The sequence below is a fragment of the Tasmannia lanceolata genome, unplaced genomic scaffold (genome assembly GCF_043159265.1).
Source record: "Tasmannia lanceolata isolate RefF3 unplaced genomic scaffold, GAP_Taslan_0.1 ptg000002l, whole genome shotgun sequence".
Taxonomy (NCBI): domain Eukaryota; kingdom Viridiplantae; phylum Streptophyta; class Magnoliopsida; order Canellales; family Winteraceae; genus Tasmannia; species Tasmannia lanceolata.
Window position 1 is genome coordinate 51,940,855 of NW_027518679.1, and position 24,439 is coordinate 51,965,293.

The following is a 24,439-nucleotide window of genomic DNA, read 5'->3' on the forward strand; positions in this document are numbered from 1 at the left end:
CTATCCTTTAGACCAGCTTTGGTTGGTGTTTACTAGCAGCATATTCTGTTTTAAAGTAGATGGGTTGTGATCTATTATTAGGAACAACCTATGATTTAACCGACACTTTGAATTTATTGCCGACACACGTGTCCTGCCCTGTCCGACATGACACGCGTGTCCACTCGTGTCGACACTCCTTTGGACACTTTTGAAGCTATTTCTAGAAGTGTAGACTTAATGTGGGCGTGTGGACACGTTTTTGTACCGTGTCTAGTGTGACATTCGTTTTTATTATTGAACATCATGTTTACCTGTTTTTATTATTAAGTCTTCTTTTATTATAATTTCTTCTTTTAGCCATTCTTTAACCAATATTTGCTGCCATATCTTCTCCTATAAACCTAAAACCCTAAACAAACTCTTATGCTAATACTATATTCATTGTATCATATTTGTCTCCCTTTCTCGTTGTATGTTGGGGATGGAGAGAACTAGATTAAATTGATGAATGCGTGCTATTATTTGATTATCTCATATTTGATTTAGATTATAGTTGGAAAAAAAATCTAGGAGTTTTTAGTTTGCCAAAAGAATATCATATTTGTGTGTGTGTGTGTGTGTGTGTGTGTGTGTGTGTGTCACCATTTCTAGAGTTTTAGATGTTACCATGTCAGACAACTCGTATCCACGTCGAAACTCACACATGAATCCGTATCTACAAATTATGATTATATATACTTTGTATTTTAGTCGTGTCCCCGTTTATAAATTTTGAGGATTTGCCATTAGACACGCAACACTCTTGTCCAAGTCCACAAATCATAGGGAACAACTAATGTGGTATCAGTTATATATATATGTTTCATTTGTAAATTTTATGGTATGTAATGGTTGCGTTATAATATTTCCTACTTATTGACCCCTTATTGTCTTCCGTGGTTTGCTTTTGTTAACTTCTTTATTCTACATATGGAAATTCTGACACCATTCCAGTTTGTTTTTTCCAGCATGCAGCTAGATATCTTGCCAATCAGGAATGGGTTAAAAATGACTCTCTTAAAACCATAGAAAATACAGCTGTAAAGCCTTCTTACCTTTTTGATGGCTACTTGTCATTGTCTTCCTTCTAGCTTAGTCTTTTTTGTTTTGAATCTTTTGGCATATCTAATCTTGATAAAAATTTGTTCTCAGATACCTGTTATCATGCTAGTGGCGGAAGTTCCTCATGATCTTATTGCTTCTAGCGGAAATACTTCGATTGTGGATACATCAAAAGTTGAGCTGGCCCATGTGACTGGCGAAGAAGAGACTGCTATTCATTTTGATATCGTGGGTTCAGATAATGCTCCAAAGATGAAGAATGATGATGGCAAGGGTATGGAATCCGTTCGTTTGGATATCAGTTTCAAGTCTACATCACATACTGGTCTCCAAACTACAGAATTGGTAACTTCACAAGACCTTCAAAGTTTTTAACCTTTTGAACGGCAGCCTTGAAATACTTGAAAAATGCGTTACTTGTTTTGAAGGACAAATGATTTGATTGTTCTCAAGTCTTGAGAAATGTATCTCAGAAACACACTGGTATATCATTTCTAACACACACACACACACACATGACCGAATGAGGCTCATAGAAGAATACAAAAAAAAGGAGGCTCATTGAAAGAGCTAGCTCAAAGTTACTATCTGCTTTCCCGTTTTCTCCACGATGAATGTGAGAAAAAGGGCACTCGGGGAGGGGCAGGATCTTATCCACCATTTCCGTAAACAATCTAGAAAAGAGCTAAGTATGTTTGGATTTTAGACATTTGATCGTAGTTGAATTTCCTCCAATCTACACCTTTGAACAAAAAACTTCCGCCAAGAATCTTATTCTGTGTCAAGCCACCATAACTTCTGCATCTATAGTTTGGTTGTCACCACAGAGAAGAAAAAGAAAAAGAAAAAGAAAAAAAAGGCCCGTAGAAAGAGTCATCTGAAAAGTTACAAAGATGGGTTCTGCCCCACAAGTTTCAGGATCCACTTCCCAATCTAGGGTTGGAGTCTTCTCGGCTCCTGATTCATTTCTATCATCTTCAATTCGGCACAATTGTATGGCCTATATGAATGATCACATCCCTCAATCTTGGTGCCACACTTTTATTTCTATCACATGAAGAAATGTTGTCATACTTGTCAACTCGAGAAGCATTATGAATTGCCTTTTTTTTTCCCATCATATTATCAAATAAAGAGTACTTTTTTTGAACGGTAAAGTGATTCTGTTGCCGGGACTTGAACCTTGCCGTTAATTAATATTGGGGGATTTGGGAATGGGTGGGACCTGCGCAGGGAATGATAATAAACACCACCGAACATTTCACGCCTCTCTCTTTCTCTCTTGCTCTTGAATGTAAAATATGAAAGTTGTTCTTTATGGGGCATTCAAATAAGGAGTACTTACCCCTTTGAGATAGTTCATTCTGATGTGTGGGTCTTGCCCCTATTGCCTCTCTATTTGACTACGTTATTTTTGTGGATGATTTTATTTGATTCACATTGATCTTCAGGAAACAACTCTGATGTCTTCTTTTGCCTTCTTCAATAAACAAGTCAAATGTCTTCTTTGTCCACACTCATTTCCATGATTTGTCATAGAGTACTTGATTCACAAGGAAACAAGTCTGATGTCTTCTTTGTCCACGCTCGTTTCCATGCTTTGTCATTGAGCACTCTAGCGCTCGCATTAAACACCTACTAAGTGATGGGGGTGTCAAATACACCACCAAGCATTTAGGGAGTTCTATCATTCCATGGCATACGCCAACATCGCTCTCTCTCTCTCTCTCTCTCTCTTGATATTACCAACAATTCTCTTGTTCTTGTTCCATAGTTTTATGTTTCAGACTCAGTCGTGCAGGAAATGGAATAATATCAGTTGTGGATGAATTTCGGTGGAAATCATGTAAAATCACAGAAATGTATGGAAACATATGCAAATGATGGTAATTTAAAATGGAACTTCGGGAAGGGCTAGAATAAGCACAAATACACATTCAAAAACCATCACATAAGTAGAAAAATCATCCATAATCAACATCAAACACCTAGTGGCATGCACTGCTGTGCATGTCTGCTAATTCAAGAAATGCCACATTTCACATGTAATTCATATATGTATTTATACACAATACATACACTTCATTTTTATAAATATAATTATGTAATTCATATTGGTATAGTATACCACTATTACTTTTTCAAAAAGTAGTATACTCCTAATACACTTATGGTTTCGTTTCACTTTGTGTTACGGTGGGTATGAGAACGGATATATTTCAGTCATTTCATGTCAGTTTATGTGGAAATTTAAAACCATGCCTCATCATACTCTGTCTTAGAATGGAGTTGTAAAGAGAAAGTATCAACATATCAATGATGCTGATGAATTTATAGAGCTATGCTGTTCCACTCTGGAGCTTATAAGCATGTTTACTCGTAGGGGTTCCACACAACTATTCATGTTAGTAACATGCTAAGGAGATTCTAGATTATTCCACTCAGATATGGAGCTGTTTTTGCTATGTGCATGTACTTGACATAGGTCAACAGAAGTTCCCTCCCAAGGCCATCATGAACATCATTCTGGGATATAACGATGAGCCCAAGGGCTATGGGGTTTACTTGTTATTCTCCTGTCATGTTCTACTCCCATATCATGTTACTTTTTGTGGAGTTTGATTTCTATGATCGCCGTAGATTTAGGCGGAATCCAGTCCTTCTTCCTCTCATTTTGTAGTGTCTGACAGCTCAGGTATCATGAAAAGCACCACACATCAGCATAAACACAAGCAAGTCTTGAATATTTAAGTTGGTTAGTCGCCACCTGAACCATCTTCCTTTGCAGAAGCTGTGATAAATGAGAAGTGGATTGATGCCATGCAAGAAGAGGTCAATGCGCTGTCTGAAAATGTCACTTGGGAAGAATGTTGTGGGTTGCGAGCGAACATATAAGATAAAAGTATAAATCTGATGAAACAATGGATAGATATAACATTGGACTAGTTGCGAAGGGGTATAACCATCAACTTGGTCTTGACTATGAGGAAACTTTCAGTCCCATAGTAAGGCAACTATAATGAGATTGGTTATGGCCTTGGCTAATGTATTTGGATGGAAGCTTAGTCATATGGATATGAAAATTGTATTCTTGCATGGATGTCTAAAGGAAGAAGTCTACCTGGAGCAACCAAACGGGATTGGTCTACCCCAAACGTCCACAACTATTTGACCTAGGCCCTGTTCATCACCTTTAGATCCCTGATTCTAAGACCTCCAGCATGTTTAGGCTGGCAAACCAATTTCCATCTGAGCCAGTGGGATCTTTTCCTCATTCGAATCATCCCACAGGAGATTCCTTTAAAGCTGCTTGATGTGGCAAATAACACTAAAGGGGACTCGAAGATTGACATATAATAAAGAGGCATATTAAAGAGCACACAGCCCTGATCAGCGTGATTCTGCCACCCAAAGACAAAGTCCTCTTCAAAAGCGACAACCTTTTTTCTATCTTTTCAGCAATGGGATCCCAAAGAGGACTCTGAGGTCTTCCGCCACATATCGGGAGGCCCAGGTATGTGATGATTTCAACCTTGCACCCCAAAATACTAGCAAACTGACTTGGTCCTCCTCGCTAAGTTGACGCCCATTAACATTGATTTGCTAAAATTAGTGCTCTGTCCTGAACATGCCTCATAGCACCGAGCAATGGCCTTCATATTTTTAATTACTCTGACATCAGCACTGCAAAAGGGTCAAAGTGTCATCGACAAGCTGAAGGCGTGTGACCTCAGTTCCGTTGTTCCCCAGTCTTAACCTGTTTATCAAGTTGAGAGCGTAAGCCTTGTCGATCATTTGCCAAGCCAATAGATTCCGCAATAGTAGTGAAAGGAAACGGGGAGGGACGATTACCTTGTGTCAGCCCTCGGGGGGGGATTTGAAGAACCCATGAGGAGTCCCATTAATCATAGTAGAGAACCAAGCTGATGATATGCAAATGAATATCCAACTTCTCTATCTATCGCTGAAGCCCATCCTACTCATGATGAAGTCTAAGTAGTTGCTTTCCACTCTGTCAAAGGCCTTTTCCATATCAATTTTGCAGAGGGTCCCCTTAAGATTATGTCAGTTGAAGTAATCCACGACCTTGTTTGCCTGCCACGAAGATGCTGTCTAGAATTTGCCTCCCTTATATGAAAGCAGTTTGATTCTGCAATATAAGAGATCTGAGCACCTTCTTAAGCCTCTCTGCTAGCACCTTTGCAATGATTTTGTACTCTCCCAACAAGGCTACTGGGTCTATAGTCTGACAAAGAAGTTGCACTATCCTTTTTAGGGATAATTGTGATGAAAGTTGCTATCGTGCTCGTATCCAACGCCAAATCTCCCTGGAACACCTCAAACAGCTCCATCAAATCCCCTTTCACCACATTCCAACATTCTTGGAGTTCTAAATTTCTAGAATTCTAGCTAGCATGTTTCGTTTTGATTTTTATTCCGGTCTCCATTCCGGGAATTCTGTTCGGAACGGAACAGAACTGTTAGTATGCCCCACAAAGTTTTTGTCTTCTATTGCTTCCATTGAAATTCCCACCAAGGTAACTGATTCCTAGTTCATCCACATTGGAAAGGGCCAATGGTCGAAGAGATTGATGTGTTAGAACAGAATAACACGTGAGATCTTGTTGATCTGCCAAAAGGTAAACTTATGGTTGGGTGTAAGGGTTAAAACCATAAAGCATAAACCTGCTGGCATGATAGAACGATATATGACGATTGGTAGGAAAGGAATTTACTCAACTATATGGGATCGATTACTCCAATTGCTAAATGTCAATGAGAGTTGTCTATCCTTGGCTGCTAACAGAGATGGAGAATGCACTTCACAATGACCTTCAGGAAGAGGCAATATCCCTATTCCTAGTTTTTGGTGCAAGGGGGAAAATGGCAAGGTTTGTAGGCTGAAGAAATCGATATACAGGCTGAAGAAATCGATATACAGGCTGAAACAATCACCTTGTTCATGGTTTGAGGTTTAATTCAACAAGGACACACATGGCTCAAGGAAAGCTATGCTGATTATTCTATCTTTATGAAAAATGAATGGAAGGAACTCTGTGATCATGATAGTGTATGTTGATGACAACACTCATAATAGGCGACGATGTAAGGCCATTCAAGACCTAAAAGATCATCTGAGGAGAGTCTTTAATAAGAAATACTTGTTGGGAATTAAAATGGCTGGATCAAGGCATGGGATATTCATATATGAATACCCATTGGAATTACATGCTTGACTTGTTGAAAGTAACATGTAAGCTAGGGGCAAAGCGAGCCATGCTTCCTATGAAACCTAATCCTGAGCTTCATTATCAATAGGGGGAGGCGATCACTGATCCAAAAATTTATCAAAGACTTGTTGGTAAGCTCATTTACATTACAATTACTCATTCTATTGCTTATGCTGTGATTGTAACTGTAGTTAGTGAATTTATGCACTCTCGCTTTACTCACCTTGAAGTTGTTGAGAGAATTTTGAGATATCTCCTTTTCTTTAATGAAATTTTCGCCATTCAAAAAAAAAAAAGGAATTTTGAGATATCTTGAAAGTGATCTTGGGAAATAGTTTTATATGCCAACCCTGTGCACGAGTGTAGAAGGATATGTTGCAGATTGGGCTGGTTCTCATATTGGTATACTTTCTATCAGTGGCTACTGCACATTTTTTGGATTTAATATAGTTACGTGGACAAGTAAGAAACAAGCAATTGTTGCTTTCTCTAATGTTGAAGCCAAATACAAAGTCACAACACATGCCACATTTGAGCTTCAGTGACTTCTTATAGTGATTGGAGTAAGGTTGACACTTCTATGAAGTTGTATTTTGACAATGAAGTATTATCGCTAACCCCTGTTTCATGACAGAACCAAACACAGGGATTGTCTTCCATTTTGTTGGGTAGAAAGTTCTTGCCAAGATTATCACTTTTCCTTGTGTCAGAGAATCAGCTTGCCAACATCCTTACTAAGCCATTTCTCAAAACCAACATTCGGAAATCCTATATATTTTATTTATGCTTTCTCATTATGGTTAAGACTTAAGGGCATTATGATAATTTTGTATTATATCACTTTAGTGGATAAACTATTGGATATTACATGATGGACATTGTGGTAATTCTCTTTCTCCCTGCTTTCCTTCGTATTCTTCAAACGAAAATAACATCATTCTTAACAGGAAATAATCTTATCGATCCACTTTATAGGGGAACAACCAAGAGAATCGAGGGTGTCTTTCCACTTTAGTAGAGTAATAGATCCAACAAATTTTTTTTTATGAATTTTGGATGAATGATAATAGTCTGATTAATCATGTTATTTTTTATGGGAAATTTTCTTTTTCTCTAAAAACCAAGAGAATTGAGGGTGTCTTTCCACTTTAGTAGAGCAATAGATCCAACTACAATTTTTAATGAATTTTGGATCAATATTAACAGTTTGATTATTCATGTCATTTTAGATGTAAAGTTGTACTCTTTTTTTTTTTGAATTGGCATATGCAGGTTAGAGAGCTTACTGAGCAGTTTCCTGCAGTGATACCCCTCGCTTTAGTATTAAAACAATTCTTGGCAGATCGTAGCCTTGACCATTCTTACTCAGGTGGCTTAAGCTCCTATTGTTTGGTAAGTTGCATTGCATTTTTCTAAGTTTCATATTATAAAATCTCATTCCTCGAGCATTCTTCAAATCATAGCTCATATTTGTCTATGTTGTATCATTGAAATTTTTTTTCTTGGATACGTGACAAAATTTCATATTGTAACACCCTTTAATCTTATTACCATTAAAAAACACCCTTTAATTTTATACGAGATCGATTAGCAAGATGATATTGTTTTGATTCACGAAAATGGTCATGATGGTGCACTTGTTTGGTGATCAGGACCATTGATTTTACAGGCTATCATTAGGTGATCTAGTGGGTCTAGGTCCCATATCGAAAGATCCTATTTTTTTGAAATGGAAATGGAAGATCCCTATTAATGCTTGCAAAACAATTAATGGCATGGAGAAACCTAGGGTTTTTTTTTTATCATCACAGATCAATGGGCCAAAGATAATCCAATGATGATGGAACCAAGGGCAATGGGCAGGACTTGTGATGCCTGGCAAATTTTTCTAGTTCAATCATCATGCACATGGTGGTGACCCTGTGGCGTACACAATTTGTTCACTAATGAAAATGGTGACCATTTGAAAAGAATTTCAATAGATCAATACTTCCTGATTTGATGGAAGGCACATACGTCCTTTCCTATACTAAAAGTTTGCAACTCACTTCCAATTTTGTATTCGGACATTAGGGTCTGTTGTTCCACATCTTTTAACCAAGTTCTATGTAATTGTCCTAAACCATTTTTTTTCTTTTTTCTTTTTTGAATTACAAAATTGCTTTATTACGACATAATCTACAAACAACAAGAGCTCTAAGACTGAGATAGTCTCAAGCAAAGCTACAAAAGCTCACATAAAAAGAAAATCACGATCCCCTTAATGGGCATCATCCAAAGGATAGGAATCCGATATGGTGGTAAAAGCTCTAGGGACACTCCTTCTCGTGCATGCAAATTTGCGATTTCATTGTCGAAATGAGAAACATGCTGGAATCTTTTCAAGAGCATCTCCCAAATCTTCAAGGGTAAACCTCCATAGAGTGCATCCACCAGATCACATAATGTGGCCTACAACCTAAAATACCTCTTAAGCACCATAATCTCTGCCTCATTGGATTCCGAATTCCTTATAACTGATCATGCCAGATTAATACACGCTCCACACCGTCATGGTCCCTATTAATACTTAAGTTTGAAGAACCGGGCGGGGTGGGATGGATTTCACCTGGGAGGGGGTCCCTAATAATACTTAATTTTGAAGGGGTGGGGTGTATTCCACTGGTGAGGGCATCATTCACTACCACACTAAGGAGATAGTACTAGTATATCCACGACTGCTGCAGATCAGTACAAGATATGCAAATATCATCCACAATTGTTACTATGTTGTGTTCTGTGACTCTTTCTTGGTGCTGAGGACTTGATATGACAGTACTTTTGACCGCTTTGAAAAAAATATACTTATATATATGCTTAAAAGAATAAAATTATTGCTGCTGCTTCTAATTGGTAGCAGTTTTGATACAATAAATTGGAAGCCTTTAAAACGGTAAAACTTCGCATGATTTTCCCAGTTTGTTTTTCGATGAAATTTCGTATCTTGTCTGTATTTTGGTGACGGAATGGAAATAAGGCAAGTATCACATAGGAAATAGAAAAACACAGCTATTTTATATTGAGATCTTCCTAGTGTTAACCTATGAAAATTCAGGGAGGTTGTAAACAAGTCATCATGTTTCAGTTTCGAATGCTTTTCAGAAAGAAATGACAATATGTCCGTTTTGGATGAAAATTTTGATGAAAATACTGCAAATTCATGGAAATGTATGGAAACATGTGCAAATGATACCATTAAAAATAAAATAAAAATGCAAATGATGAACAATCAAGATGAAACTTTAGGAAGGGCTATAATAAACACAAACACACTCTAAAAAACCATCATATAAGTAAAAAAACATAGTGGTTTAACAGCATAAACATTTCGGCCATTTCGTGTCGGTTTTGGTGGAAATTTAAAACCACTCGGAAATATGTTTCGTCATAAGTTTTTCTGTATTTTAGTGGGGAAATCAGAGGAAGTCAAGAGTAAGTGCTTCATAAAAAATAGAACAGCCATTTGGTTCTGATTGAGATCTTTTGAAAATCAGGAAGATCATTAAATAAATTTTTTAAGTTCAATAGGAAAATTGGCTCTAATGTTTTTCATTTGTATTGTTTTTTAGGGTACTGGTTACTTCGCTCCCATATTCTAAACTGAAGGTCTGGAAATAAATAATCTTTATGTAGAAACTTCTGATTACTCTCTGTCAAAAAAAAGAAGAAAGAAGAAACTTCTGATTACACAAATATTATTAATCAATGTTCAAAGAGCTCAAATTTGGCTTGCAATTTGGTCAGTGCTCTTAGTGGGAGCTTGGCTAAGTCTAACGGATTTACTTGTGACTGTTGTAAGCTTGGGAGTGATTTGGCAAGTGACTTTTACGCAACTGTTGCAAGTGATATTTATTTAAGAAAATACTCATGTTTTTTATATTTATTTATCGACCCCTCCGCCTCCTGGGTTCCTCAAACTTAATTTTGACAGTTCTAGCTTCGGCAACCCTGGACTCTCCGGGGTAGGTGGTCTCCTTAGAAACGAAGAGGGGTTACAGTCATGGTTTTAAATTTCGGTTTCGGCTAAAATTTCGGACTTATCCGAAACCGAAATTTCAGCCGAAATCCTGAAATTTCAGGCGAAATTTGGTATTAACGCGTGAAATTCCAGTTTTTTTGGACGATTGAAATTCTTTAACGAAATAAAAAATTAATATTTTATTATAAATTTTGATGAAATTCCCGAAATTTCGAACGGGAATTTTGATTTCGGTACGTTTCGGTTTCATTCCTCACCGAAATCTGAAATTTCGAATTTCGGTCGAAATTTAAAACCATGCTTACAATGTGGGCTTTTTCTGGCCTTATTTGCTTTGCGGACTCTAATGGGGCGGAAATCAGGGCGACCCTGCAGGGCATAAGGTTAGCGGTGTCCATTGACTTGGACAAGTTTGTTGTGGAGGGAGACTCCCTTAACGTCATCGGGTGGTTAAAAGGAAATAAATCTGCCCCTTGGAAATTTGGGAGTTGGATGGGCGAGATCAGGGATCGCATTGGAGGGGCGAATATAACCTTTCAGCACATGAAACAATCTACTAATGAGGAGGCAGATAAGCCTGCTAGGGAAGGTGCAGGGAAGCGAGAGCTTGAGTTTTATGATTTTCTTTTCTTTCTCTTCGCTGTTTTTAGTCGTCCATCTCGGCCGGCTTTGTATATTCTTCTTCTTCTATTAACGATATCTAACCATTAAAAAATGTTTTTGATAATATAAAGTGATGATCTTATTGCCGTATTTGACATAGAAAATGTGTTGAAAAAGGTAGGGCATTGACAATTTATTGAAGATTACTCAAGAAAGTTGAAAAGCCCAATTTAACCAGTCGACCGGAACTAAAAGGTAAGTAAATGGAAACTCTTTTGAAAATGAAGACACTATATACGTCTACCGACTAAATGTATGTTGATCTGGAGTCAGTTATTATTGAAGTGGTTCAGTTAAGTTTGCTAGAGTGAGTCATTATTGTTGTGGTTCAGTTAAATCTACAAACAATAGTTGTCTCTTTCTGGAATGCGATGATTATCTATACATGAAAGAGAGATACTAGGATTTCATCTTCTTCTTTTTACTATCTTTTTGTGCCAACAACCTTATGCGCATCAAATCAATTGTTAGATTGTTACACACACAATATATTATTCCCTTAGCCTAATTCCCTAATCCCTATCTCTTTACTCCTGATCTTGATATATTGTTAGATTGTTACATGCATACAATCTAGCTCAAAGAATGTCAAGGATCAATACACATTAAGGGAAAGTTCAAAATAAGCATGAAAATAAAGAAGTTCTAAAGAAAGTAAAAGAAAACAAAATAACACGAAGAATGGGCACATTGTTGCATTGATTTTTGAGCTAGGCTCAACAACATATAGACATTGCTATTCAAAAGAAGAAGAAAAAATGTGAAAATAAAATAAAACAAAAAATAAAATAAAACAAAAACATATAGACATATCATACATTAATTAAACCATTAAATAAAATATGCATTACTTAAACAAAAAACTTGTCTTTTGTGAACTCATTGTCGCGGTGTGGGCAGCATATATCTTTCATTGATAACATTAACTGATGTATTTAAACATGTGAAAGTTTTGGAAATTAAGTCCAGTTCCTTCTTTTGCGGTTGTGATAAGTTTGGACAATGGCCTAACTTGGTAAAGATTATTAGGCAAAGGTCACAATGGGCTTCAATTAATTTGATAAATACCTTATCCTTGTATAAATCTGTCAGCAAATGAATCCTCTTCGGTCTTGATATGCATTGTGTCAACATTCATATTTCTCTCCAAAGAGTAACAATTGTCTATGAGCTTGTCATTTTAACTTGCAATTTTACTCTTCTAGCATTTTCTATGCGTGTGTTATTGATTACATCATTTCTGGCAAAAATAACTCACTCTTTTGGACACTTTGCACAGGTGTTATTGATTACACGCTTTCTTCAGCACGAGCATCATATTGGTCGGCCTATGAACCAAGTAAACACTTAAATTTTAAGCTGGAATTAAATAATTAGGAGGACTTTGGTTGTTGTAGATGCCAATTTCTCATTTCATAGTCTGGATATTTATTTATGGGAATATGCGACCTTTGCTTCAAAAAGGTTGAGGATTAAAAGTCACACCCTCAGTAGTAGCCCCCTATAAAGATATGCTAACTCTTACAGTCTTACTCTTGTCCCCATAAAAAGGTGACATGAGAGTCCCACACCATGAAGGTGAGAGTTAGCGACTCCCTTATTATTATTTTTTTTCTTCCCCAGATATTTGATATGCTATATTGTTCAAGAACATTGTAATATTTGTTTTTTCTTTCAAATTGTTTCCTAATAATTTTCATATATGCCATTGCATGAATTGTTATTATGTATTCGATGTGCATTTGTCCTTCAAGGTGTTTTGTTGCTCAGTGCTCAACCATTATGATGTTTCGAACTTTGTCACTAATGACCTAAGTTGTAAATACCATTTCGTTCTGCCAAAACGGGCGAAATTTTTCTTTTCGCCCGAGATGGGTGAAATGTTTTGTTCCGGACTGAAATTCGGAACGAAATGGCCATACTTTTCATTTTGTTCCGGATTTCGGTCGATTTTGTCCATTTCGAACGAAATTCGTCAGAAATCCTAAATTTCAGATGAAATGGGTGAAATTCTCAAATTTGTCCGAAATTTGATAAATAATATTTTTTTTTCAGACAAATTATGACAATGCCCCTGTAACGACGTTTTTTGTTTGTTTATGTTTTACCCTCATTTTGTGACTGTTTATGACTGTTTTATAGCTGTTGGAAGGGTATTTTTCGTCTTTTCGCATCTACATGCCTTTACACTGATATATACCCCTCCAACCCTTATTTTCCTACTCACTTCTCCTTCACCTTCTCTTATAACTTTCTTGACTACACTTTTCTACTTAAAATTCTCTACTACTCTCTTCAACTTTCTTTAATCTCTACATTCTAAGTCTACTTCATCCAAAGATCCAAATATTTGGATCAATCTCAAAGGAAAAGCTTCAAAGTACTATACACACTTACAAAGCTTCTACTCCATCCATCCATCCATCCATCCAAAAGTCGAAGGCTTCTACACTACTACTCATCAAAAGTCAAAGGCTTATCTCCTCCAAAGGCTTCAAGTGAAGGGACCTGGGAAGTGAAAGCTACACTAACTGTAACTACTCTTCAAAGACTTCTACTATCTCCACCAAAGGCTTCAAGTGAAGGGAAGTGAAAGCTTTCTTTAATTCCAAATTCCATTTCATTTTAGTTAAAATACAATATGAGTTCGGGACCTTCTGTAGGAGCCTCCTCTATTGGTTATGCACCTGCTAGATTGGACGAACCCACATGGGCTTATGCAGGGTTAAAAAAAACAAAGTAGTCTGCACGTTTTGTGATAAAATCATATCGGGTGGAGGTATAACCCGATTGAAAGAACATCTTGCGGGTGTTCCTGGTGAAGTAACAACATGTAAAAAGGTCAATGCTAATGTAAAATGTAGAATGGGCCAACTCATAGAAGCAAAGAGAAAAGAAAAAGCTATTAAAAATGTAGTTAGAGCAGAGATAAGTAATCCGTATGGTACACCACAAGAAGAAGAGGAAGAAGACGTTGACATTGGAAGACCACCTATGCGTATGAGTCGGTGAAAGGGAAAGGAAGTTGTAGAACCAACTGGGACAAAGAGGAAAAAGGGAAAGGGACTGTTGGATTGTGATTGGTGCGACTTGACATGTAACGAAGATTCAAAACCTCTTCAAAAACATACGCATATCTGGGAATGGATGAGAGATGTCTATGGGATACACCAGCGCCTCTAAACTTGTTGGCTAAGGTACTTTTCTAAAAAAAAGAAACTTGTTGGCTAAGGTGGCGTTGAGATCAAATTCACAAAAACTTACACATATATGGGGATGGATGAGAGATGTCTATGGGATACTCCAGTGCCTCTAAACTTGTTGGCTAAGGTAGGGTTGAGGTCAACCCTACCTTAGGTCAACACCACCTACGTGTAAGGTCTGCATGTTCTGGATGTCAAAAAGAACCTTGGATCTTGATAGTCCCCCAACCAGCATGAATTCAATTAGGTGTCTGAATCTGATAAGTTCATTCCTACGTAGAATGGAACTTTTGTTGTGAAGGTTATGCCATCATCGACTTATTCAAGCTTATTGCGACTGATTTTCAAGACCAAATGATTTACATTTATCTTTAGACTACACTTATCTTTGATCTGTATACATCACTTGCTAATCCTTTGTTAAAGATTTTTCGCATATGATTGCCATCCTATGCGCAGGTTTGTCAAAATCTGTCTGCAGTTAACTGGATATTGGTTTCCCTAATCGGGGTAAACCATATGCGTGGTTGCATGATAGAGTTAAACTCATTTGGTCTCTATTACCATCTGATTGAGGGACTCAGATTTTTTTTTTTGGGGGCATTCTTTAAAGGCGGCATACCCAACTTAGATTATTAGAACAAACTAAATTTAAAGTTCAGATTGAGTTTGGATTGGTTGAATTCCGGAGATAGTGTTACCTTAGTACGTGTCCTGTAGTGAAAATACTGATGGAAAGTTGAAAGAAGGTAATATGTATTGTGTTTTCTTAAATTTTGAGACTTGTTATCTCTATTGAATTGCTCGTGATTTGTAGACCTCTATTCATTATTGCCACTGGAGACAATAACGTTTCTTTATTTCGCATATTTTAATCGATGAAATGTGCATATAAAAGTCGAAAGTTTTTCTCCATATCCTTACCTGCATTATTGTTAGAAGAAATGCCTACTCATCTTAGAGAAAATGGTTTCGTACACCTGCCAAACTTAGCTTACGCCGTGAGAACACGTTCAGCTCTGCATTCTTGCTTGCTGGTAATCTTTTATTTTCATTGACATTTTTTACCAACGTGCTTTATAACTTCTCTTGCAGAACCTAGGAAGCCTTTTGATGGATTTTCTTTATTTCTTTGGGTAAGTATATGGTTATTAAACGAGTTGCATATCATTCTTTACTAATTAAGTCTTCTCACTGTGTGACATGGTAAGACTGTTAAGTTGTACAACCGTGGTGGATCAAGTCTCTATAACATCCTGTTTAAATTTATTTCACTCATTGCTTATGTACCAAAAGAGGTATTATTTTGTCCAGGAATGTGTTTGATCCACGCCAAATGCGTATTTCAATCCAAGGAAGTGGTATTTATGTAAATAGAGAAAGAGGACAAAGGTACTGAGAGAACTATTCGGTTTTGCTTACTGGTATTTCATAGTAACATTGATTTAGGGCCTCTTTTGATACTCCTAAAAAATATCTTTCATACAGTCTTATATGCAAATAATGGATATAATACTTTTATTTTATATCCATTTTTCATAGTCTAATATCCATTTTTTCATCTCAAACAAATGGATATAATAATTTTATATTTAACTTAGTTAATGGATTTGCAAAATGGCCTTAATGTCCTATTTGTACATAAGATTAACCTAAAATAATCTTATTTACAAATAAGGACCAATTTTTATGGTATCCGAAGAAACCCTTAGTCTTTCTTAATCAATCCTCTTGTCATTTCTGATTGTTCTACCTATGTGAGTTTTACAGCATTGATCCAATTCACATTGATGATCCTCTTTATCCAACCAATAACATAGGGAGGAATTGCTTTCGCATTCATCAATGTATCAAGGTCAGCTGTTGATCTCTCATGTTTTGTTCCATTTATTGGAATTGTTTATCATTATTTAACCAGAAAAAGGTTTGTCTTGTTGAAAAGAAATATTGGGGTGATGAGATGCGGCGATGAACTCGTTTCTCGTGGACTGTTTTCTCTCAATTTTTTAAAATAAATTTTCACTACTTTAGCATATGTTAAAGTTGACATAAATTCTTGTAGTGATGTGCTGTGATTTTAGATTTGGAGTAACTTAAAATAATGCATCTTTCTGCCATTCAAATAATAATAATAATAATAATAATAATAATAATGCATCTTTGTTGATTTTCTAAATATCTCTTAAAAGTCTTAATAGACTTATGACGTAATCTTGTTTGACTCGTACTATATTGGATGTGGCAAGGTTGAACTTTCCTGCATATTTACATGTTTTTTTTCTAAACCATTGCCACTTTGTTGTTCATAGGCGCTTAAACTTATTGTCAGATCTTGCCTGTGGCTGTCACTTGTGTAATGACATGTTTTTTCCTTACTTATCGGAAACTTCCTAGTTGGATGGGAAGCTCATTTCGGATGCTAAGTTCTTCTCGCTTCCCAAATTTAGGGGAACCATGCTTCCCGCACGCTTCCTATTTAAATTTTGGTGGTTATTTCTTTCTAAAAGAGTATTTTCTCCTTTTGATAAAATCGAAGGAAAAAAGAGTGATTTAAAACCTAGAAACTCATCTTAAGTTTCAAATGAAACTTATGTGAATCTTTTTTCTAGAAACTTTAACATTAAATCTACATGAATAAAACATGTGAAACTATAAATCCCTAAAACATATAGTTATAACTAGTCACAAAGTCTTCTTTACTACTTGTAATTTTTATTTACATCAACTCTTCCTCCCTCACCTTCTGTAATCCTACTATTTCTATGCACCTCTCATTTGAGTCCAATGAGGCTTATTACATGCTTCATGTTGACTTTCAATGATGTTTCCGCACATTTCCTCTTTACTTTATTTAGGCTTTGCTCAATTGCCATCCTCATCTTAGAAACCCTGAAAATGACATGAAAGAAAAGAAAACAACAAAAGAATAATAGCAAAAAAGGAAAACTAAAAGAAATGTCTAAAAGACAATCGTATCATGCCCCCTTAAAAAATAAAATGTAAAATACCCGTTACATCCTCTGTTGTCTTCTTCTACGATTCTTCTTTTTCCTGTGATTCTTCTTACTTCTACCCATAACAAAACCCCTCTCTGAAGAACATCAACACCCCCTCCCCCAAAAAAGCCCCTCTTCATCCTTGGACAAAACCCCGACGTCCTCTGTGAAAACCGAGTCTTTGTTAAAAACCCAATCTTCTTCCTTGGATAAAAACCCCCGTGCCCTATATGAAAACCAATCACCTTCTCAGTCAAAAACTCCCTCTTCTACAGTTCTACTTTCTCCTCCTTCTCTATGAAAACCACCGTTCTTATTTCATTCATCTTCTTCTGTTCGTCCTGCACTGTCTTCGACGGTTCGACCTTCTCTCCATAGCCACTTGGAGTTTTGATCATGAAAACCGACCACCCTTCTTTAATCTTCTTCTGCATTGTCTTTGGCCTTCTCTTCATGCCGCTTGGAGTTTTAATCGGGTGGGATGCTTAGGTCGAGAGTGACTCGATCGATTGATCACCGGAAAAGTCAAACAAAACACTCTTTTTCGTTGCTCAACAATGGAAATAATGTGGGCGGGAAATGACAGAAATCCCTAGAAACCTTTTTCACACATGGAAATTCGGATTTACATGTCAGTTTAAAAAGAGTTTCACTTGAAACCAACTAAACAATTTGTGCTCATTTTGAGGGAAAAGTCGGGCACTTTTCTTTCCCTTTCCGTCCCTGGGAAATCAACTGAACAAATCCTTAGGCTCCATTCACTTGGTTTTCACGAAAAGGAAAGGAGAAGAAAGGAAAGGAAACTGACGTGGAAAATGGAAAAGAAACTGTAATGGAAAACCCCTGTGATCTGGTCGTTCAGTTGCCTGGAAACCCACACAAACAAAACAAAAATATAAAATGATGTGCTCAATTGCATAGAAACTCAACATAAACTTTAGCAATTTGTTTCCAGCCATCATCTGTAACCGAATATGGCAGTCCAGGCATATAATATGGGCTCACATATAATATAGTAATATACATTCCAATCCACTAAAAATAAGTGAGCCCAATATATGTTTTACAATCATCAATTCAAATTGAGAAAACTACAACTATAAACACTACAAAAATAGCTGATATAAAGGGACATTGTAGACTTCATGCCGTACATACAACCTAGGAACACATGTCTTCAGACCGGTCTTTCAGAATCAGTGTCAAAAAGCGAAAGCGTGATCAGTAGTAGGGAACAAAATGATAAAAGCAACTACAAAACTCTATTTTATTGAAAGAACTAACACTGGAGAACTCCATCAAGCTTTCATGGCCAAGCTTTGGCTTATAGCACTCTCAACGGTGAGAATCAGAGTTTAAAGTTTCCTTCAACTGTACATTCTCTACCTAAAGGAGGGGAAAATAATAGTGCTGGGACTTTCATAGGAAATATTAGGACTCTGAACAAAACAAATTAATCGAACAAACTATCAAAAGCTCTGAACAAAACTACTCACCTCAACTAAGCCTTTGTCCCAAAGTAGTTGGATTCGGCTAATGAATCCTTTAGAAAGTTTTCATGAAGAAGGTGAAAGAATCTACCTGGCCCAAATTGACTAACTTTAATCCTGACACTAGTTGGGTTCGCTACATGGATCATTTTCTTCCATTCTCTCCTATCCAAGGTGATGTTCTCTGTTATGTTCCTAGCCATCAAGTCTTTCCTCACTGTTTCTACTCAAGTTGTTTTCGGTCTGCCCCTACCTCTTTTTATTCCATCATCTTGGCACGAGTCACTTCTTCTCACTTGAGCATCCAAAGGCCTATGTTGGATATGCCCAAACCATCTTAAGCGGTGCTTTCTCATCTTCTTCTCAATCGGTGCCTCCCCCACCTTTTTACGGATGTCTTCATTTTTAATTCTATCTGACCTTGTGTGGCCGCACATCCATCTAAGCATTCGCATCTCCGCTACACTCATCTTATGCACATGCTGCTTCTTGGTGGCCCAACATTCTGAGCCGTACAGCATGACGAGTCTGGCTGGACTCGCAGCTGTCTTATAAAACTTTCCCTTCAACTTGGTAGTATTTTCCAAACTAGTTGAACAAGCTATCAAAAGTTCTAAAAAAAAAATAAAAAATTGAACAAAACTACTAAAAACTGAACAAAAGCATATCCAAATTAATCGAACAAACTACCAAAAGTTTAGAACAAATTAATCGAACAAACCCTCTGAACAAAAGCATACCCAAGTATTTGTATACTGGCTAATTATTTGGTTTGTTGTAAATCTATTTGTTCAAGGTTTGCCTGATTGAGATAGCGGTAACTGACATTTTAAGAGACAAGCCAGATGTTGATGTCATAGGCCTCAGTCCTCTAGATGATGATGTCCTTTATGAATTTTCATTTGTGGATCTTCTACTTTTCAGTTTCTCCAATTTTTCATCTTTTTCTCATGCATCTTCATGAGCCAAATGTTGTTAGCAGCAATGTTCCAATTTACCCCATGATTACGGTGGTTATACCCTGAACCATTCAAAAGGAAATGTCAAATGATGGATTCAATCTTTTATTAATTCTCCATTCGGATATAAAAGACTGTGGACCAGTAGATTTGGTAGGAATTGAGCACAGAGCGAATGAGTTCCTGTCTTCCAGCAAGCGGGACAAACCTTCTTTTCTAACACGCCAGCTTTTGCCCTGATATTTAGACGGTCCGGTAGATTTGGTAGGAATTGAGCACAGAGCGAATGAGTTCCAGTCTTCCAGCAAGCGAGACCAACTTTTGTCTTCCAACATGCCAGTTTTTGCCCTGATCTTAGATAGTGATGGTTTACAGAATTTTTTCTCAGGTCTTCCAGAGAATAATGGAAGACCGGGATAGCAAATAGGTAAGGATCCGGGTCATATCCAGCAAGGAGTAGATTTTCTGACAGTTCGAGGTAGAAGTTCTTGTTCCTATATCCACAATTGCAGGACCTTCATGGCAACCTACTCATTAGTGTAGCAGCAAGAGTATTGTGCTAGCTCCAGGTTTTGTCTAGGTCAGGATGTTCTCAAGTCTTAACTGAGATTATTCATGGTTTGGTTTCCTCGATCATAAACACTTTTGACCAAAATGAAATGTATACCCCCGCAAATTACTCAATCATCTCTAATAATTAATATTCATTGTACTCTTAACTCTTAATATGACAAAAGAAGTATACTTCGTGTGGATGGTGTAGTATTTCAGTTAACATTATGCTGCTACTGTTTCAAGTGCCTGCATTTTATTTTTTGCATGCTCACATTTTATGAGTATAATCTGAATTGCTGCATTTGGATTATAAACATGTCAGTTCAATCCTCAATTTCTCTTTTTTGTATAAGTTATGAACTGCAGCAAAGAGTTTACTGATGCTGTCTAGGTACTATTCCGACTTATTAAAATATGTTAGAAGTAGGGTAGAACAGTTGGTTTATTTGTGTTATTTATGTTTTAATGTTGTGAGATGGAATAAGGCTCATCACCAAGAAATGGCGTAGTTGTAATTATTGTTTCATTCATGTTATATATAAGTGAAGTTACGGGAGTCATAAAGTTATACTTCCAGTCCCACGAATTATCTATTTCCCTTCTCTTCTTTTTCCACGAGATATTCTTCTTTAACAAAATAAATGGAATTCTGCTGTGATATCTTTCAGAGTTTGCATAATCTGCTGTTTGTAAAGGGTCAAGTAGACAGTTCCTTAACTGTCATTTTGTTAAACAGAAATCATAAGTTTCTTCCTCAAGTAGAACTTTTATGAACTTGGTGTTTACTACCTTAATTGTCATCTATTTTCTTACATAATACTTGGCACAGGCATTTGCAGATGCTTACTCTGTTCTGGAGAATGAGCTGACATGCCTTCCTGGTAGTGGTGATCCAAGTACAAGTCCATCATTTAAACTACTTCCAAAAATTATCCCAAGCATCAATTATGTGTAGCAAGTTTGGCTGGCAGAAGGTCTTCAATTCCCTGTGGGTATCCTGAACCACATATTATATTTTAAGAAAATTTAGCAGTTATTTCTATTACTGGTCCTGCGATTGTTTTAACATTGGGTCAAATAATTATTTACTGGTGTTTAGGTCGAATGTTGTTTTTGCATTGTCGGTGTTCTGTCCGTCCAGAGCCAAATCACTGACACTGGACTCAGTTGTGCTATTACAGGATGGTGACGTGGATTATGATTTCGTGCTCTACGAAGCATTGGTGGTCGTGGTTAGTGCCTTTTTTCATTATTTAATTTTTCATGAATCAAGACATTTTAAGTAAAGTTCTAAAATGTAGGGAAGGACATCAAATGGGAACAAGATCTGAAGATTGCTTGGAAGTTTTGTCCGGCACCTGTCTCTGAATTTGTTGCCATGAGGATGAGTGCTTGGTATTGGCAGTGAGGTGTTGAAAACAAGTAAGCATGACACTTTTCGATGTGCTTCTGTTCCTTTGTCACTTCCCTGATATCAATAGCCTATATACCGGCTAATTATTTGTTTTGATCTAAATCTATTTTTCAAGATTTGCCTGATTGAGATGGCAGAACACTGACCTTTGGTTGGACGAGTCAGAAGATGATGACATACTCACGAAGAATAAATGACTGGAACAGGTTTAACTCCTTCGACTGGAATCACCGGTTTAATTTTTGTAATTTTCGCAGCTTGGATTATTCTGTTTAATCAATCATAGAATGGATGAGAGCACCATTCAAAAATAGAAGAAGAAAGAATGGATGAGAGTTTGAAAGAGACTAGGTAATGAGCTTTAGAAATGCTACAGTTAAAGAAGTTAAGGAAAAAGGATAAAAACCAGCATAAAAATAGCACTTAAGAACGTAGTAGTTTGTAATTTTGTATATCATTGTTTCTCAATGGAATAAAATCAGTGAAAACTTGCAAGAAAACTTATTTTCATAGTCTTTTGTGTTTGTTTTCTTATCTAATTTTATGAGGATTTTGGTGTGCAGGAACCTAAAAGTTATTTTCTGCTCTCCGTCAAAACATGTTGGCGTCTGTTCTTTTCTAATTGTTTCTTGGATATGAGGAAGTCAGGACAGAGGACTGTGACTCATCTACCTGAAATTTCCCTAGATTGACCCGCCATCCTGGAAGAACCGTCTGAGAGCATAAAAGCAAAGAAGTGGTGCTCTATGGGAACTAAAGAAGCAATGGATATTTAGCCTTTATATGAGACTTGGTTGCATGCCGAGGGCGCAATGGAAAATAAAATGATCCTTATTTCCACATCTTTCAGTGTCATTCACACAGTTAGCTCTGTGCTTACCTCTACCAAAATGAATATATGAAGGATCACAAAGGCTACTGCTGTGGTTTCGTCTCTGGCACTACATTTTCAGTCATCCATGAGACGGGGTGTGTATAAGGCTATGAGCAACCAGGTTCGTTGATTTCTTCCTTCTTATATACATAAATAAATGGGCACGAGGACTTCTCTTCGAGTTACACACTTGTTTTAATTCAATTCTTCATTTTCTTTTCGGTTGGTAATTTTGTTAGTTTATATGTTCTTGAACTAAGATTCTGCATCAGATTGAATTTATTTCCTTTTTTTTTGTGGTTCAGTATCTGGCACTACATTTTCATTCATCCATGATATGGGGTGTGTATAAGGCAATGAGCAACCCAACCAGTCTGCCCAGGACTTCTGATGCGGATCGTTGGCGCGTGGGGTCCAATAAGAGGCATATTTGTCCATTAGGATTTTGAGGGATTTATTTTCATGTTATTTAGTTTCTAGGATTTTTATTTTTATTTTTTTAGTTTGTCGGGCTTTCCTGCTGTATTGAACTTTAATTAGTTTTTGATGATTACCGAGTGAATTACAAGTTTTTCGCTCTATTCTCTTCTTTCTTTCTTTCTCTCCCTAGCCTGCATCAACTTCTCTTCGAGGTATCATGTTCTTCTCTTGGTAATTCCGTTAGTTTATGTTCTTTAACTAAGATATTCTGCATCGGCGTGAATTTATTCATAGAAATAAATGCTTATAAGCAGCTTGAACATCAACCAAAAATGAGGCTGCATTTCTAAAGTGACGTATGTGATGATGAAAGAGCATTTCATCAAGGGGGTGATGACTAAAACATTCCATACCATGACCACCTAAAACCCAACTTATAGAATTTTAAGAATAAGATCTACATATTTCCCCCACTGCATGGGGTACAGTAACTCAGTTGGAGCTATTTACCCAACTTGTGTTTTCTTTTAAGCTTGTTATTTAGTTCAGTGAGTTTGTATCCTCAATCTCACTTCTGTGCTTCATCTATCTATTTTAGTTTAGAATGGGAGTGGCTCTGATCATTGAATGTAGAACAACTATTTTAAACAAAATGCCATAACCATATCATTTCCCTATAATTCGCGGAGATAAAAAAGAATTTCCTAGGAATTTTTTCCCACAAGGTATGTTTTTCTTGCAATCCAAACTCGCTGGGCCTTAAGTGCACAATTTGAGAATAAAAGGGTGTGTTCTTCATTTAAAAAGGAGTCCTAAATTTTGCAGAGCTTCTCATTTCTGGTTTTTAAGACCAAGAAAGACGGGCGGAGGAGAATTGCCTGGAGCAAGTCCACTTTGGTGAGAGGCGAATTTACAACTGGTTAAGGCCCTCTTAGCTCTTATTTAGTACGTGAGAGGGGTACCACTTATTGCAACTTTAAAGAAGCCCTCTATGCTGCCCTTCTTAGGTTAGTATGCTTAAACACGGAATAACATCGCCCCTAAACACCCTTAAAGGTGAAAAGGAAGACGAGTAAGGAATTAGAACTCGAAGAGGCGAATTTATCAGTGCCCATTTTTAAAGGATTCTGATCTTATGATGGAAGATGATTTAACCATCCGTTGGATCAAGCCAAACAAAGACGATGGTCAAAACTTTTTATGGAGATAACCCTATAGACTTGCCTAAGCCTGATCATGCAACACTATAAATTCCATTTTTCGTCTTCTTGGTCATTTCTTGTTTTCTCTTTGGCTATTTACCCAACATTATAAACTCCGTTGTTCTTCTTCATGGCCATTTTGGTTGTCTTTTGTTTTTCTTTGGGGTGTTTTCAGTAACACTTCTGCAAATTTTTAGGAGCTTGTAGCAATGATAACTAATCTTAAATGGAAACGAGTTATTTTAGGCTGTGTTCTTCAAACACCTCATTCTCCAAACTTCAGAACAGAATCACTTGAAGTGACTGCACTTTGCTCCGAGAATTTATTGCA

General features: G+C 36.9%; 1 protein-coding gene across 12 annotated transcripts in view; it reads left to right on the forward strand.

Moving 5' to 3' along the window:
- The window catches only part of MEE44 (Nucleotidyltransferase family protein), a 33,212-nt gene extending 10,145 nt beyond the window's left edge, over nucleotides 1-23,067 (forward strand). Inside the window, exons 8-20 of one of the 12 annotated variants that reach the window (XM_077380238.1) lie at nucleotides 990-1,061; nucleotides 1,174-1,428; nucleotides 7,587-7,706; nucleotides 12,275-12,334; nucleotides 15,294-15,334; nucleotides 15,513-15,590; nucleotides 15,969-16,053; nucleotides 21,028-21,186; nucleotides 21,380-21,430; nucleotides 21,500-21,620; nucleotides 21,728-21,818; nucleotides 22,176-22,607; nucleotides 22,792-23,067. In XM_077380238.1, coding sequence (XP_077236353.1) covers nucleotides 990-1,061; nucleotides 1,174-1,428; nucleotides 7,587-7,706; nucleotides 12,275-12,334; nucleotides 15,294-15,334; nucleotides 15,513-15,590; nucleotides 15,969-16,053; nucleotides 21,028-21,153 — 837 coding nt within the window. In that variant the 3' untranslated portion in view covers nucleotides 21,154-21,186; nucleotides 21,380-21,430; nucleotides 21,500-21,620; ... (1 more) ...; nucleotides 22,176-22,607; nucleotides 22,792-23,067. Of the gene's footprint in view, nucleotides 1-975; nucleotides 1,062-1,173; nucleotides 1,429-7,586; nucleotides 7,707-12,274; nucleotides 12,335-15,293; nucleotides 15,335-15,512; nucleotides 15,591-15,968; nucleotides 16,054-21,027; nucleotides 21,187-21,297; nucleotides 21,431-21,499; nucleotides 21,621-21,727; nucleotides 21,819-22,175; nucleotides 22,672-22,791 lie in introns of those variants that run through there. The other 11 variants (XM_077380275.1, XM_077380294.1, XM_077380284.1 and 8 more) reach the window with 11 other exon arrangements.
- The last annotated feature ends 1,372 nt before the right edge of the window (nucleotides 23,068-24,439 follow it).